At 44.5% G+C, this 18,092-nt stretch overlaps 1 protein-coding gene across 6 annotated transcripts in view; it reads right to left on the bottom strand.

Moving 5' to 3' along the window:
• Positions 1-18,092, bottom strand: part of UNC79 (unc-79 subunit of NALCN channel complex) — a 155,601-nt gene that overhangs the window by 54,201 nt on the left and 83,308 nt on the right. For all 6 annotated transcript variants that reach the window (XM_035106977.3, XM_035106932.3, XM_088672873.1 and 3 more), the window contains exons 23-31: positions 17,584-17,741; positions 15,850-16,031; positions 14,493-14,694; positions 13,196-13,375; positions 11,803-11,868; positions 10,238-10,524; positions 6,645-6,827; positions 5,305-5,467; positions 2,158-2,310 (exon numbers count right to left, since the gene is read on the bottom strand). In XM_035106977.3, coding sequence (XP_034962868.2) covers positions 2,158-2,310; positions 5,305-5,467; positions 6,645-6,827; positions 10,238-10,524; positions 11,803-11,868; positions 13,196-13,375; positions 14,493-14,694; positions 15,850-16,031; positions 17,584-17,741 — 1,574 coding nt within the window. The remainder of the gene's footprint in view (positions 1-2,157; positions 2,311-5,304; positions 5,468-6,644; positions 6,828-10,237; positions 10,525-11,802; positions 11,869-13,195; positions 13,376-14,492; positions 14,695-15,849; positions 16,032-17,583; positions 17,742-18,092) is intronic.

Raw genomic sequence — 18,092 nt, 5'->3', positions numbered from 1 at the left:
GTATAATGTTTTATTATGTTTTTGTATATGCTAGAAGCCACCCAAAATAATATATATTTATTTACTTATTTATTTATTTATTTATACCCTGCCCATCTGGCTGGGTTTCCCCAGCCACTCTGGGCAGCTTCCAACAGAAGAATAAAAGAATCAATTAAAAATTAAAAGCCTCTCTAAACAGGGCTGCCTTCAGATGTCTTCTAAAAATCTGGTAGCTGTTTTTCTCTTTGACATCTGATGGGAGAGCGTTCCAGAGGGCGGGCGCCACTACCGAGAAGGCCTAGTTCCCTGCAACTGCCTAGTTCCCTGCAACTTGGCTTCTCGCAACGAGGGAACCGCCAGAAGGCCCTCGGTGCTGGACCTCAGTGGCTGGGCAGAATGATGGGGGTGGAGACGCTCCTTCAGGTATACTGGACTGAGGCCATTTAGGGCTTTAAAGGTCAGCACCAACATTTTGAATTGTGCTCAGAAACGTACTGGGAGCCAATGTAGGTCTCTTAGGACTGGTGTTATGTGGTCTCGGCGGCCGCTCCCAGTCACCAGTCTAGCTGCCGCATTCTGGATTAATTGCCGTTTCCGGGTCACCTTCAAAGGTAGCCCCATGTAGAGCACATTGCAGTAGTCCAAGCGGGAGATAACTAGAGCATGCACCACTCTGGCAAGACAGTCTGCAGGCAGGTAGGGTCTCAGCTTGCGTACCAGATGGAGCTGATAGACAGCTGCCCTGGACACAGAATTAACCTGCGCCTCCATGGCTGGGGAACCCAGCCCGATGAGTAGGGTACAATTATAGCTGCAGCAGCAGCTTAAATACCACCAGCAAAGGACAGCCCAACACCTTGTTAGGCAATGTGTTCCACTAGCCATGATGGCTATGTTCTACCTCCATGTCTCTGAATACCTATTGCTGGAATCAGAAGGGGGGAGAATGCTGATACACTGAGGTCCTGCTTTCAAGCACTGGTTTCACTGGTTGGCCACTGTGAAAACGGGATGCTGGGCTAGATGGGACTTTGACCTGCTCCAGCAGCCAGGTTCTTCTAATGCTCCCTTCTCCTAGCTAAAAAAAATACCCGGATGTGAGGGACAGGAGTTATAGACTGCCCCCTCCCATCGTGACCACCAGCTCCTCTCCGAGCACAAGCGGGAGCGGGGAAGTAGATGAGTCCAGCAGGGAAACAGGAAGTAGCACGCAGGGCTCTGGCAGGGTCACAGAGCCCCTGCGCTGACAGGGAGAGGAAGGAAGGGAGAGGGAAAAGGGGAAGCAGGAAAGCGCGGCTAGGAGACCCCTCCCTCCTGTTCCGGAGCTGCGCCTGAAGAAAAGAGGGTGGAGATTGGGGATCCCCAGACTACTTTGCTGGAAAAAGATGCGGGAATCCCCATTCCGGGGTACTGACCCAGACTGAGAACATGTACCTTGTACAGCTTCTGCACTGTAAATAGTCTGCACATAATAAAAGCATGAAAAGGCAACTTGTCGGAGTCGTTACTCTAGAGTAGCCGCCAGCCACCCTGTGACACCACCACTTCCAGCCATTCCTCAACTGTGTTTCCAGAGCCAATACTATCCTGTTTTCTCACCACTGGTCAAAGACTTGATCTTTGTTGCCCAGTAGGGCTGGACAAGATCTAATGAGTTGCAAAAGTTTAACAGTGCAAGGTGCAGTTTAACAATAGAGCCAGTTCCCTTGACTAGCTCATCATCATTGGAGATCTTCAAGCAGAGATTGTAGAGCTACCTGTTGGGGATCTCCTATATCAGGCACCCCCAAACTGTGGCCCTCCAGATGTTTTGGCCTACAACTCCCATGATCCCTAGTGGTCGGGGAAGATGGAAATTGTAGTCCAAAACATCTGGAGGGCCGAAGCTTGGGGATGCCTGTCCTATATGAATCTCTAGCTTTCCTGCATCAAACTACAAAACCACTCTATAATTCGATGGCACACATTTCCCCATGCTCCCTTGGAGTCCTCATGATCTATTTTCGGAGATCCACAATCCTTCTTTGTGCTCACCATGTTGCATACGATGTGTTGTCTGGTACGCATGTCTGTTTGATTAACACCATTTTTAAAAGGTATTAAAAAGAAAAACGTATAGCATAAAAGATGTTGGGTTACATTTTAAATTAGTCGCTCTCTTTTTTTATGACTTACTTCTCTGAGCATTCATCTCAACTGGCTGGTATTTCACCATTTTGCTGCCCCCAATTCTTTTCAGCCTCGCAAAGAAAGTTTGAGACTCTTTATTGCCGTTTCCAGTGGGTGTATCATGAATGTCAGACTCATCAAAGACGCTGTCTTCCTCCGCTGGAGGGAGAAATACAAGCATTAATTCCACAGCAAAAGTCAACATATCGCACGTGAAACAGTTTGGCAATCAAAACTTCTCAGCAAAAGCATGCACTGATCTTCTATTTCAGTTTGTTTTTTAAAATAAAGGTCAAATAATGGCAAACAATGTAAGTTCTATCACAGCAGTATTTCACTGAGCACACAGCAAGTATCCAACACTATGGTGAGTTGAGAATTAATATGTGATGGGAGGGCCATCTGCTTCCTAGAGCAGTTTGGGAAGGAGAAGTCCCTTGTGGTCATTACGAAAGCTGATGGAGTTAGCATAGTCAGAAGTGCCAACTCTCTGTTGTATAACATCCCAAAACAACAAGTTTTGGTTACAGGTAGGTAGCCGTGTTGGTCTGAGTCGAAGCAAAATAAAAAAATTCCTTCAGTAGCACCTTAAAGACCAACTAAGTTTATATTTTGGTATGAGCTTTTGTGTGCATGCACACTTCTTCAGATACCAGTTTTGGTTTCCTTTGGCCTATCTTTGGTGGAAGTTTGAGGGGGGAAATCTGAAATTCCATTTCAAGGTCGTAGTCCTGGTACTAAGAGGACTACCGCTTCCCTTTGATATAAAGGCCTTCTTGGATACCAATACCTGAAACTAACAAATGTATCTGTATTTCAGTTTTTGGACCACTGTCCAAGCAAGCTGGGTAGCCACTTGCATTCTGGACAGTGTCACAGTTTCTAGTCATGGTACGGTGCAAAGTGACCCAAGCAGCTGTCAGTCAATGGACTAAATGGATGGGTGTTCTGACAAGGTAAAAAGGAGCTTCATCTAACCCCTGTTCCAGCAAACTCAGGTGGGAAAAATGCAACCAATGGACCACTGCCCTCTGAAGCTAGAACAGAAGAACTGATGGGTGTTTCACTCAGTTCAGGTGCACTATCTGTTGCAGCCAGCTTCCCTCCAGACTGCTAAAGGTCTAGCAGAAAAGCAGAACTTGTGGCCCTCCAGATGTTGGTGATCTTACTCCCATCTTCCCTGACCATTGTCCATGCTGACTGGGGATGATGAGAACCAACAACATCTGGAGAACAACACATTCCTCACTCCAAAATCATGATGTTGTTGTTGTTGTTTTAAAAAAACCGGTTGATCAAGGTTCCATTAAATTCAGATAGTGTAACACCTAGCCTAGAAAGGGTCCATAGCATCTCCTGAATGTGTGAATTCAGTTAGTGACAGATGTTCTTTTATTTTTCCTTCCTTAAAGACAAGAATTATACAGCAAGCACACAGGCCATGTAAGAGAAGGTACTGCTGCAGGCCAAAATCTATTTTTACTCTTTTTCCACTTTGTCCTCCTAGGAAAGCCTCTGAGGCAAGTCTCCTGTTGATTTTATTAAAAGTGACACCAGATCTGCTTGAGGTATCAAGCCTAATTCTGGTTCTTTTCCCCTTTTTTAAAAAAAAAGAACTTTCGACTTTCCAAATCTCTTCAGGAAATAATGTAAATTAATTGCTGCATTAAATGTCAGATTGCAGCTTGTAAAATAAAGAGTGGCATTTGGCCAAGTTTTACTCAGAGTAAATCCGCTAAAATTAATGAACATGCCTAAAGGCTGCATTCTTATGGCAGTTTATTCCATTTTCGCGATATATCCCAAACTGTGAATTTCCACATTATATTTGAACTTTCACACAATGTATATTTGAACTTTCACACAATGTATATTTGAACTTTCATACACTTCCAGAACTATAGCAGAATATGGTAGAGCTATAGTGGAATACAGCACAGGTTAGCACTCCATTTCATATTCCTTTCAAACATTTTTTTTTCTGGAAGCAAAGAACACAGAAATGAGCACTCAGTTTCAGAAGTGGCTTTTACATTGTGTGAAAGCTCAATGTGGAACTTAACAGTTAGAGGAAAGTAATACAAATAGAATAAATTGCCTCAGGAATGCAGCCTAAGTTAGGTTTCTTGATTTCAGTGGGCCTACTCATAGGAAAACTTAATTGAAACCCACCTAAGTCGTAAACCAGTAGCTTAATTCAGTTTCATACTTTGAAAGGTTACATATGTCATTTATCTTGCTTGAAATTCTATCCCCTCCTTAAGCATTCCTCCTGTAAATTAGATTGAAAACCCCACAAGTATGTTTTTCTAATTTCTTGTACACAAGGCTTTCAAGTCCACATAAGAAAGGAATTAGATCATTGGTTAAAAAATAAATAAAAGACAAGGGTTGCCTAAACTTAATATTGCTTCCTTGGTTCACAAGCTCCGTTTCTCTTTCTTGCTAGCAACTTTTAACCAAAAGTATAAAAACAGCATTTAAAAAGAAAGCACTAACATTTCTGAAGAACGTGAGATAGAGAGCCAATGATATTTCTATGATTCTTTACCCTCTTTCAGAAGTGCTTATGGATGTGCATAAAGGGAAACGAGATGTTCGTTAGAAAGTCCGTAAGGAACTCCTGCATATATAAATAATATTTACAGAAGGCTCTCTTCACATGATCGTGAGCCCTTTGCTTTAAGAGTAAGATTTTCACACATTATAATGGACACAGGTAGCCACTCCTCCACCCTGTTCAGCTGAATGGGAGAAAGGGGCTCTTTTGCTTTTATTGTATGACACCTGAAGGACAGCAGGGAATTTGTATTAAATAAGAGCAGTGCTATTTTTCTAGGGAAAGGTGCCGGAACGCACCAGGAACACCTCTCTTGTTCTCTTACAAATGGCAATGCGCCTACCTGAGAGGTGCCGGAATTGAGTTCCGGCTGGAAAAAAAGAGTGTTTCCTTACAATTGAAACCATGAGCCACATGGTTAAAATTTGGTAGGGCATTTGAGGGCCAGGAAATCCTCCTTCAGCTGACCCAACTCAGTCCATGGACAGCTGGCCTCTCAATCTAGGCTAAACATGCCAGAAAACATCCTTCCTTAATCCATGCCACCCAGAGCTTCCTCGGCTTCACAATCACATTTTAATATTATATAATACCTTTTTCCTTCTCACTGTAGCGGCTTATGTTGCTGTTGTCGCTGTACATAGGGCCTGCTGAGGCGTGAGGCTTGCAGCTGTGGTACTGTGCATTTAGAGTGTTGACGGTTATATGAATGAGATGCAACATGATTTTGCTGATGTCACAATCTCTGTAAGGATACTGTCCAAAAACAAGAAAAAATGGAAAAGGTTGGTTTTTTGTTTCAATGTATTGAAAACACCACTCACCTAAACAAGACAATGTGCAAGTGCAAAGGAGAAGGTTTTGAAACAGAAGAAAACCAAGGACAAAAATGATAGATAAAGTCAACGGGAACCTATAAACATTAAAGGATGCGTGTGATATAGTTAACAGAAGGCCCAGTGCATTATATTACAACAACAGCACACAAAATCATGTGTGGAATACTCTCATGTTGTAGCCAAAAACCAGCCACTGAACAGACTAGAAATACAAATTTCCTTGTGAAGCTGAATCTAAGAATGCATTTCAGAGCTGTTGATCAGATCTGCAGAATATAGCTCACTTCATAGCTTTATCAAAACCAACTTACAGAGGGGGAATCTATCATGGCTAGCAGCTGAAAATTATCCTCTTCCCAAAACATTAGTTATCTTGTAAAAAAAATATATAAATTAGCTTTATTTGGCAATATAAAATGGCCCTTATTAAATGACGTGACTCAACCAAAGTCTAGTTCGCTTTAGTTCTTTTATCAAGTATGCTGCTCACTTCCAATCTGGTTTACAGGTCCCCTTGACTGCCAGTGGTTTTTGTAACACCACCAAGCTCGTCATGTATTATTATTTTGTACACCGTTTTCATCCACAGGCTTCTACATTCTCAAACCACAGCCTGCAGAGCAACAATATTTCCATGAGTAAAGCCTTATGGTTCTTGTGATGTTTAATTGATAAGATCAAACATAGCAGAAGCAAGGGTCCATTCCTCTCCTCCTCCTGCAGCTTCCATGGGGCATTGCGATTTTGGGGGCATGTAGGGGGCTGGGGGAGAGAGAGAGAGACACCAGAAGTCCTGTTGCACAAGCAGATTTCAGTTGTACAAGTGGATGGAAATCAATGGTGTTTATTTACTTCTTACTTTAAATATTTCCACACTGCCTCAAAACATTTAGGAGGCTGTTCACTAGTGGTGCTTCTTTCATCATTTGAGAGTCCCACGGAAAACAGTTCCACGCTAAATAAACCACACGGGACAGAGCTGCAGATATCAGGCGTGCTCTCGATTGCGCCTTTGCCTTTTACCACTATACTTACCCAGGATCCATGCCGGTTGCTGTAGGAAAGACTCACGCAAGCAACACAGAAGCATTTACCTTATACAGGATGACAAGCAGCGCCTTCAGCCACATCTGCCGAATGTGGGGCTTCAGGGACCAGAGGGAGCAGCGAGGCGGTTGCTGGAAGTAATGTCTGAGCTGAGGGCATGAGCAGTACTTCAACACCTGAGCCACTAAAGGGAGGAGGTGTTTCCCCAGGTTAATATTATAGTCCATCACCTAGAAAAAGACACACCATTTAGAATTTAGAGCATTTACAAAAATTACATTTTTTAAGAAAATGATAGCAACAAAGGCATCAGGAAAAAGAAGGAAAACACTGGCAATGATTCAAGAAAATGACTGCAAGCTTTAAATTGGTAGGTCACAGGGTGGAAGTCTCAGAACCAGGGCCCAAATGCAACCCTATCCAGGCCTCTCTTCCTCACTCTTTGGCCTCTTCCCAGGTCACGCCCCTTCTCCCCACGCCAGTGGTGGAGCGTGTATTTATGGTGCCCGGGGCACACATGCAAGGGTCCATTCCTCTCCTCCTCCTGCAGCTAGCAGGGGGTGGGGCACGGAAGGTGAATGAAGCCCACCATGTGCCAGCACAAACTGCACAGCCAACGCAACACCAGCTCCTAGCTGCTTTGAGAGGCTATAACAATCCCAGCCTCGCAAAATTGGCACAGGGCCCTGCAGCACTTTGCGAGGCTGGCATCTGATCAGATCCCAGCCTTGTGAAGTGGCTTAGGGAGGGTGGTGTGAGAAGACGCCTTGCGCCCTTCGATCTCAGCCCCTTGAGAGCAAACCTGGGATCCAAGGCGTCTTTCTCATGCCACCCTCCCCAAGCTGCTTTGTGAGGCTGGGAACTGATCAGATCCCAGCCTTGCAAAGTGCTGCAGGGCTGACACCCAGGGCAATTGCCCCGGCAACCCCCTAACCCATGCTATGCCCCTGTGCCAGGTCACACCCCTCACCAGCCTTGCTTTGCACCTTCCTTGAGTGTTTTTACTTAGCTAGAATGGGTCCTTGAACTCTGCTCATGACTCTTGCTTGTGAGTGTGTGTGTAGAATGTAGTCTCCTGCATAAAGGAAGCTTTGCACTCTGCCCACTTTTGCCTCTGGCTCCATCTGCCACAGGCTGAAAAAAGGTTCCCTGCCCAACCCATAGTAGAGCAGCCAACTAAAGCTTTAGGCCAGATATGGGAATCCTGTGGCCCACCATAGAATCATAGAGTTGGAAGAGACCACAAGGGCCATCCAGTCCAACCCCCTGCCAAGCAGGAAATAGAATCATGATGCCGTTAGACTCCAGATGCCGTTAGACTCCAGCTCCCATGAGCCCCAGGTAACATAGCCAATGGCAATGGATGATGGGAATTATAGTCCCAACAATATTTGGTTCGCCCCATTCTTGTCCAGCTTTAGGCAATCCTGTGCACACTAACCAGAAAGACAGGCCCTTGGAAAGCAAGTCTAATTAGGAATGGGTTGCGTGCTTATTGATCAGGAGGAGCCAGTATTGGGGGCTGAGTGTTAATGAAAATTCAAGGCTGCATTCTCATGATCCCCTGGGAAATGTCCAAAGAGACAAGCTGCCATTTTTCTTAGCCTCTTGCATGGTGTCAGAACGGGGAGTCATCTTCCGTGACACTGTCACTTTGATACTTGTCACTTCATAGTTTGCTGCAGGCAATTCTCCCCCCCCCCTCAAAGCTCGTTGCTTAGCTCGCCCGGACAAAATATGAATCAGCGCTTGCTATGATTGGCAAGTGTCCTTTCACAGACTGAATCTATGTGCCTGCGAATGTGTAGTGCACATGCACACATTGTACATGTGCCTGGGAGAGCTATTCCAAGTGCAGCCCTTAACTGTAAAAGACCATCAATACACAAGTGGCACTTTTACAGAATTAAAGTACAGGAAAAGCTCCTGCTCCATATACACTCTGGAGCCACATGGGAGAGAAAAGAAGCAAGTGGAAGGAAGAATGAAACAAGAGCTCTAAGGAGGAACATAGAGAAAGGAGAACACACACAAAAATCTTTTCTTCTTTCTCTCACAACACCAGAACTCATGCACATGCAATGAAGCCAAATGCTGGAAGAATCAGGACAGATAAAAGAAAGTATTTCTTCACACAACACACCGTTAAACTATGGAACTCACTCCCACAGGAGGCAGTGATGACCATCAGCTTGGATGGCTTTAAAAGAGGTTTAGGCAAGTTTGTGGAGGAGAGAGCTAGCAATGACTGCCAGCCAAGCTAGCTATGTTCTCCCTCTGCTTTCAGAGACGTTGTCAGGGGACCCTGGGTGGGGAGCGAGTTCATTGGCCTGGTCCATCAGGGTCTTCTTAGGATGGCTTTCAGCTACCTCTGGGATTACCAGCAGCTTGCCTCTGAATACTCAGTTCTGGGGAACAGCAGTGGGAGAGGCATGTTCCCTTCATGTCCTGCTTGTGAGTTTACCACAAGCACCTGACTGGCCACAGGGGTGCTGGACTAGGCAGGCCTTTGGCCTGATCATCAGGATTCTCCTTATGTCCTCTTACTAACAGCAATCACCATCTGAACCATGAGGAATTTTATAGAAAACCAATGCAGGGAGCAGCATGGGCGTATTATCTATATTGGGACCATATTATGCTCTAGCCCACTTGCTTGGTGATCTTCCTTAGCTTAATGGTTAACATTCCATCCCTGCTGGGACCTAATACTGCCCAGCATTGACAAGAGATATCCAGGCAGGTCACAGCCTACAGTCTCTTTCACAAAAACCTGTCCAACACCACCCTCTGGTGGACCAGCATCCAAATGATATTCAGGTTTATAAGGCATCTCCGTCCCCTTTGAAAACAGCAGCAATATCCAAATGCAAGAAAGGAACATCTTTTAGAAACCAGGTTTCTCTGAAGAAAGGAAGGGGAAAGTTGAACTGACGATTCAAGAGGCTGATAGAAGGCCGGATTCATTAGGCTAGTGGAAACCAGTGCAAGAACACTCACTAGTGCAATGGGGCTTCCCCCCCATCTCTCTGCTCCCCCAGAGCTGCTCCAGAACTGTGTGCTAGAGGAGGAGAAGGGAGGTTGTTCCTTCTGGCAGGCAGAAATGCCTGCACTGATGGAACCATCTCCTGAACACTACATTGAATTCCACCCTGTCTCCAACCACATTCTTGTGTCTCTCTTGCAAATTCTGCTTTATGAAATGAACACCGTCAACCGGTGCTTCCAGACAGGGGGTTTGCTTGCAAACTGGTTGTCGCGTTATCGCAAATAGGTTCCTGGCAACAGGGCATAGGAAAATCAGTACCAAAATGTCCATGGTTTCCCATGGAGCAGTCTTCCGGGCTTAACATATTTTCCAGGCAAGGTTCAGAGCATTGCCTTGGGAGCTTGGGAGCTGAGATATGGAGTAGGCATCATTTGATGTGGTTATAACACCCCTCCAAAACACCAATACCACCTTTTTCCAACAGCCTTTATTACTTGCCTGATCAGAGAAGGAAGGGGCTGACTGATTCTGTGTTTCCCAGGGTCCACAGAAACCTGGAGCTGGCCCTGAAGTCATGAACAGGTATTGCAGTGGCTTGCACCAAAATAAGAATTTAAAAAAAAAAATGCAGGGAATATAAAGCTGACTTACTTGAGCAATCCCCGCAATAAAAGCATTGAAGCATGTTGAAATGCGCATTTTTTGAGGAGCGATCATGAAGCACCCTTCCTGCTGATCATAGCCCATTAAGACATACAGGTGGCGCTTGACCGTGTTGAAGGCTTTAGCGCTGCTGATGTCCGACTCTGCACTGCTCTCGTCTTTGGCCATGAACTTCATCAACACTGTGATGAGCTGGTGGACAGTCTGATGGTCAATGCCGGCATCCTCTGGTAGAAGGTCCTTTATGGTGTTGTTGTTCTCTGGAGAAGGCTGCCCTATTAGCACAGAAAAAGAACACATTGCAATGCATAGATGGCTGATGGGACAAAGGAGATGTAAACCAAATGTCCCTCCTGAAGGAGTCTTGACATGTCCCTGAGATGTTTATAGGCATGGAGGTTTGGGAGTAAAGCAACAATGCTTGCAATAAGTTACTATAACCAATGGGGAGCGATAGACAAAAATAAATAAATAAATAATAAACAAACAAATAATTTTATTATTTATACCCCACTCAGATGGCTGGGTTTCCCCAGCCACTGTGGGCGGATTACAGCACATAAAAATTGTAAAACGTTCGACATTAAAAACCCAATACAGGGTTGACTTCAGATGTTTTCTAAAAGTCAGATAGCCATACCTTGGTTCTCAAACGGAATGCGTTTCCGGGAGTCTGTTCGACATCCAGAACTGTTCAAAAACCAAGGCACGGCTTTTGGAAGCCATGGAAGCCGCGCCGAATGTTCGACTTTTGAAAAACGTTTGAAAACTGGAACACTCCCAGTTTTCAATTGTTCGGGAGCCAAAACGTACAAGTTCTGGGACATTCGAGAACCAAGGTTCCTTGACATCTGATGGGGAGGCGTCCCACAGGGCGGGCGCCACTACCGAGAAGGCCCTCTGCCTGGTCCCCTGTAACCTCACTTCTTGCAGTGAGGGAACTGCCAGAAGGCCCCCGGAGCTGGACCTCGGTGTCAGGGCTGAACAATGGGGGTGGAGACGCTCCTTCAGGTATACTGGGCTAATTGAGGCTCATGCTTCATTCCTGCTTTTTCTCCAAGTTTGTTAGTCCACGTTTGACTTAGCGTGTGCTTGTGCCTCCATATTGCAAAGGCTATACGCAGAAAATGGCTTTGTCTGCCAGGAGTAACAAACCTTAAGTCTCTTTCTTGTTTCAAGCACCTGCCTTACTGTACTATTTAATTACTGCACTATATTTACCAAACTGCAACAAGGAGGACAAAGGAGCCACTGGGGTGGGTGGAATTTGATTCCTTATTTCTAACACCACATTTTTTAAAAGGACACAGTCCTTTCCATATATTTACCAGTGAACAATACTTTATTGCATGGGGTTGGACTAGAAGACCCTAGGGGTCCCTTCCAACTCTACAATCCTATGAGTCTATGCTTCTAAATCACTGTCTGGATGCTAAACATGATCATTGTGAGGACTGGACTGAACCACACCTTCTCACACTCAAAATATCTGCATAAATGTTCCTTTCTTGTCTTGGAACCAAGGATGTACTGTACACGAACGCAGCATGTACCTTGAGTTTGTTCTGGTGTCCCACCAAGTGCTGGAGCAGATTGCTCATGCCTCATCAGCCTATTAGCTAAATAAAAATAAAAATAAAGGCCTGTTAATATTAGACTAAAGACAGTCTCTCTGCAGCCACACCCATAGCTCAGTGACAGGGCACATGTTGTAACTATTACTGAAAACCTAAAGAGTTCCAGCTCAGTCCGTAGAGCATGAGACTCTTGTGGGTTCAAGTCCCATGTTGGGCAAAAGATTCCTGCATTGCAGGGAGATGGACTAGATTGGCCCCGTGGTCCCTTCCAACTCGTCAATTCTATGATGTATGTGCTTTGATCAAGTGCTTCTTTGCCATGTCTAGTGATTTTGATGGAGAACGAAAAACGAAGAGGGGAAAACCTTGAACAGTGGTATTAAATGAAAGCATCTAGGACATCACGAGTTCCCAAAATGTGGTCCAAGCTTCATTCAGGTGGTAAACAAAGTGTCTGTGGATTTGTGGTTGAAGACGAGAGATGACGCAACCGTCATATTAAATACTCATATTGATCTTTAACTGTTTTTTACTACTTCTTTAATTTTTTACATTGCATTATAATTTGATATCTATCGAGTTCAAATTGCAATACAATAAAACATACTATATAAGAAATGAAGAGGAACAAGAAAAACACAATAAAAAATCATAGCATCTTACAATAGCTACAAATAGGCAGGAACGACATGGGTGGCGCTGTGGGTTAAACCACAGAGCCTAGGGCTTGCCGATCAGAAGGCTGGCGGTTCAAATCCCCGCGTCGGGATGAGCTCCCGTTGCTCGGTCCCAGCTCCTGCCAACCTAGCAGTTCAAAAGCACCTCAAAGTGCAAGTAGATAAATAGGTACCGCTACAGCGGGAAGGTAAATGGGGTTTCCGTGTGCTGCTCTGGTTCGCCAGAAGCAGCTTTGTCATGCTGGCCACATGACCTGGAAGTTGTATGCCGGCTCCCTCTGCCAATAATGCGAGATGAGCACCACAACCCCAGAGTCGGTCACAACTGGACCTAATGGTCAGGGGTCCCTTTACCTTTACCTTTAAGTACCTCAGCAACTTTCAAGTGGTCTGTGCGGAAGGGAGAATTTGGGAACCAATGCAACAGATTATATTAAGTATGATGGCCCATATAGTTTTAACAATAGTTTGAGGAACATGCTATGAAGTTTTCTAGTAACAAGAGTTAAAAGAATTAATTAGTCAGTATTCCTTTTTGTCAAAATTACTGTCTTATACCTATTGGAGTAATGTTTACATCCATCAAAAAGAGAAATCTATTCAGACATGCATGAAAACCAGTCTCCACCTAGAAGCAATTTGGTAACAGAGTTGAATTGAGAAAGGAGAATGAAAGAGAGACAATACTCAACGGATTTTGCTTGTAAGGGTTTCTGGGAGAGAAAGTGCCCTCTTCGATTCCAGCGGGCCCTTCACGCTGTCTCTCAAAGAGCGCACACTCTTCTGTCGATTCCGGGCAAACCGAGCTCTCTTGATTTTCCACATCGCTGTGTCGCTTAAGTTGGCAACATTCGTCCGGACAGCCGTAATCGCTTTTTGAATAGAATGAAACAAGTCATGTTTAATTTTTTGGCACGTTCCAGACCAAATTATTCCAAGGGAACCCCACACCTTCAAAGCACCATATGCATCTTGTTGGAAAAGAAAGATTGTCAGCCGCACTCCTTCGGCAGATGAGCACAGACGGATACTAAATGTGGAGCTCAAATGTGCCTCACCCAACAACTGCACAAAACAACTTTATCTGATACAGGAAACCAGTTCAGATGTTATAATCCCAGCCCACAAAAAACCAGTCATTTTCAGCAAAGCTATCATGGTTTCTAACCAGAATTTTCTATTATTATTATTACTACTACTACTACTACTACTACTATTAGTATTTTGTACCGCACCCATCTGACTGGGTTGCCCCAGTCACCACTCGAGCGGCTTCCAACAGAATATACAAAAACACAACAGAACATCACACATTAAAACATCATACCAGAGTCAGCCTGCAGAAAATCTAAACAATTATGTTTCCGGTTGTGATGTATATATAATAGTCAACTGAATCACTGACCATTTCATTTCAGGTATCTCATGGAAGACCTTTTGATGCCCACAGCCAATGCAGCTTTTCAAATTTTTTATTAGCCAGTCATTTTGATGATTCTCTGTATTTTTTAAAGTGGAGTTATATGTTTCAATGTTGTACTTTTATGATAAGGCCATATAAAAATACTTTTCTAACTAACTTTATAAATATATAAAAGGATTATATGCACAAGATCCTGGTTTCATGTGTTAATTTAGAAGGAGTTTGCTAGTCCTGATTTCATGACTGATAAACCATGGTTTATGAACCAGGCCACCCCCTCTGTTGGTCTGGTTTTTAAGAACTTTTGGGGCAGGGAATTTCACTCCCATAAGGCAGTTCCCATAAAGGCAGAGCTGTACTTCTGGAGTCATCAAAGAATTTAACAGGTGTTCTTGGGAGTTGTTCCCTCACCAATAAAGCAGAACATATAGCAGGCCTTCTTGTTACCCCCATGTTTGTAACAAGAAGGCCTTATGAAGGCGAGGAACATTTAAATGTAACAACATTATCCCCTTCACATAAACACCCGCCCACACCAAAAAGTCACATCGGGAAGTGACACTTACTTGTTGGGAATGGGAATTCCTTGTTGCAATCCAGGTGAAGCTGTGCCTCGAGAGAGAGGGTTTCAAACCTATTCACAAAGAATTCCCAGCTCAATGCCGGAATGTCTTGCTTGAGGAAATGAAGCAGCAAAAGTTTGCTAAGGATGGTGGGCCTGTCCTTGACGACAGTATCAAACTGGAAATCAAGGCAAAGGCAAAGGCCCTAGAGAGGAGAAATGAAAAAGCAAATGTAAAAAAACATACACATTAATTGTGGTGGCACTAGGACTTACAAACACCTTCCACAGCCACTTCAATTAGGCTTCAAAAAGCCTTAGATCATAGAATTATAGAGCTGGAAGGGGCCACGAGGATCATCTAATCGAGGCATCCCCAAACTTCGGCCCTCCAGATGTTTTGGACTACAATTCCCATCTTCCTCGACCACTGGTCCTGTTAGCTAGGGATCATGGGATTGGAAGCCAAAACATCTGGAGGGCCGCAGTTTGGGGGTGCCTGATCTAATTCAACCCACTGTGGTGCATAAATATTTTGCCCAACATGGGGTTCAAACCCACAACCCTGAGATTAAGTGTCTCCTGCTCTACCAACTGAGCTATCCCAGCTCCTTCTAAATTGAAGGTTACTTTTGAACCTAATTTCAAGGTGGGGGGGGGGAGGCAGAGGCACACGATCTTGTGGGCCTCTGCAGGTGCAAGTGCAAGCATTGTGTGGGAAACCCATGGCCTAGACCAGTGTTTCCCAACCTTGTGCCTCCAGATGTTTTGAGACTACAATTCCCATCATCCCTAGCTAGCAAGACCAGTGGTCAGGAACAATGGGAATTGTAGTCCGAAAACAGCTGGAGGCACAAGGTTGGGAAACACTGGCCTAGACCTACTCCTGGTCTCTGCCATTGGACCTAATAGGAAACCAGCTGGAGCAGCTTCTCCCCACCACTTCCTACAAACCATATATCCAATCTTACAATCTTTCTGCATCATTTCTAGCTGCCCCTTTTACTCCCATACAATTGTCCTCTTGTTGGCCCTTCCTCCCCCTCCTGCCTCCCTTTCCTCAACTTTCTCTGCTGCTTATAATGCTTCCACACACCATTTCAGAAAAACACCTGTTTAGGGAAGCTTTCTGTTCCCTGTTTAGGGAAGGTGACAAAAATACTATCCCTCCCCATAGGATGGAATAATATCTTGCAATTTCATCAAGAACGTTGAGCGATTGCGCAAACGGGTTGAACCGCATCTTTGACATGTTTGCCCCTAGCAAGAAAGCAAACTCAGAAAATAGCACAACAAGGTGGACGCTTCCGTTCGGTATATTGCTGGCTTTGACCATGTTTCCTTTCCCACTGTTAACCTACCTGCAGAGCTGGCCTCTTTATGGTATCTAGCAACAGGCCTGCTCTGGTAGCCACAGCTGGGTTGACATCCTCAACAGCAGTCAGGAAGCAGCAAAAGGCATGTGCTAAGGAATACTTCAGCAAGTGGTTTTTGGTCACGGAGTGAATATCCAGGAACCGACATAACACAGCTACTTTCTCCACTGCAGCAGACAGCAAAGTCCCAAGATAAAGGGGAAAAAAAACACATTAATCAGGCATTAAGAACATAAATATATTGCTGGCTCAGGTCAGCAGCCCATCTAGTCCAGCATCCTGTTCTCACAGTGGCCAACCAGGTGCCCGTGGGAAGTTTTGTGAGAGAACACCCATGAAAGAAGACCCACATTTTCCATTCACTTCCAGGTCCCTTTTCAGCTTTGGGTAGAAAGGTTCGACAGAAACATTTTTGATGTTTAACTTATAGTCATTGTGCCAGTCAGTTCCGGGTCAAAGTGGGTCTTTGGCTAGCTAAATGTTCCATCCTTTCATCGTAGCAGAAAGTGCGAGAGGTTCAGCAAGCAATAGGGCACTGGAAAGGTGTAATCACCAATTTACAACCAGAAAAATAGGTGGGTAAGGAGAGACACCATAGCCAGCTGCTTTTTGTATTTTCTAATGCAATAAATGGGGGACCCAGGTGGCGCTGTGATTAAACCACTCAGCCTAGGGCTTGCTGATCAAAAGGTCGGCGGTTCGAATCCCTGTGACAGGGTGAGCTCCCGTTGCTTGGTCCCAGCTCCTGCCAACCTAGCAGTTCGAAAGCATGTCAAAATGCAAGTAGATAAATAGGAACCGCTACAGCGGGAAGGTAAACGGCGTTTCCATGTGTTGCTCTGGTTTGCCAGAAGCGGCTTTGTCATGCTGGCCACATGACCTGGAAGCTGTCTGCGGACAAACGGCGGCTCCCTCGGCCAATAATGCGAGATGAGCGTGCAACCCCAGAGTTGGTCACGACTGGACCTAATGGTCAGGGGTCCCTTTTAATGCAATAAATGTCTGGAAATATGTAAGTTTGTTTCATTTCCTTTGCTTAAAACTCACATTTTCCCCCCCATTCAGTTCATGACAAAAGACTTGGCAAAAAATGGCTGGCATTTGTTATTCACATTGGGGGGGGTTAACTATTTTTGGCTCAGGTGCCACATTGACTACTGCACAACCCAATTATTTTCAGTTGTATTGCTTTGTTGCTCTGTTGTTGCGCAGAAACAGAAATGGTATACAGGTGAAACTCGGAAAATTAGAATATCGTCGAAAAGTGCATTTATTTCAGTAATGCAACTTTTTATTTTTTATTTTAATTTTTACAAATGCTTGCTTTTGGAAATTCTAAAGTAATAAAACAAAGAGTTACAATAATACAAAAATAAACATCGCTTTTACATTTCATTAATTACATTCCATTTATAATTGACCCGCCTAACGACAAATAATTACAATTACAACAAATAAAGGCTTGACATATCTTGCTTTGCATGTCATGCATCTATCTCATATATTGGTTTCACCTTTTAAGTTGCATTACTGAAATAAATGCACTTTTCGACGATATTCTAATTTTCCGAGTTTCACCTGTAAATAGAAAGAACAACAGCGCCCATCATCCCTGGCCGTTGGCCATGCTAACCGGGGCTTATGGGAGCTGTAGTCCAAAGGTTCTGGAGGGCCACAGATTCCACGCTTACATCCTTTTTTTAAATGTTAAAAGCTTACCTGCTTCAAACCTTATCTTCCAGTCTTTGCTGTTGAAGTTGCTATTGATGATGGTCCAGAAAATATCAGCTCCATGTGGGAGAGACAGAGCATGAAGAAGGAGGGGCACCGCCAGTGAAGAAAGCTGGGAGAATTCCGATTTGACAACTCTCCATAAGCTGGGGGAGGGAGGGAGAGGTGGCACAAGCAAATCAGCTTGCAATCTGTTTATCTTCCCAACTTCACAAAATGGTTCCATTACTTTCCTGAGAGCATAATGGAAGCTGCTGCTCCAGGAACTTCTTACTCCTCCCTGGAGACCCAGAGAACCCAGTTCTAGCACTGTTTTCCCCCCAAGGAGATGCAGGGAGAAATTATCTTCCCACCACACCCAGATGTACCACTATCCTGCCACTCAAATAGCAGGTTTAACATAGGAGTGCTAAGCAAATGATGTGTGCCTACATTGTCTCCTATATACAGGGTAGCTCAGTCGGACCTTCAACAACTCAACTGGTATTCAAAATTAT

This window comes from Zootoca vivipara, chromosome 1 (genome assembly GCF_965207765.1).
Source record: "Zootoca vivipara chromosome 1, rZooViv2.hap1.1, whole genome shotgun sequence".
In the NCBI taxonomy this organism is placed as follows: domain Eukaryota; kingdom Metazoa; phylum Chordata; class Lepidosauria; order Squamata; family Lacertidae; genus Zootoca; species Zootoca vivipara.
The sequence above is the reverse complement of the archived record's forward strand: the minus strand, read 5'-3'. Positions and strand labels throughout refer to the sequence as shown.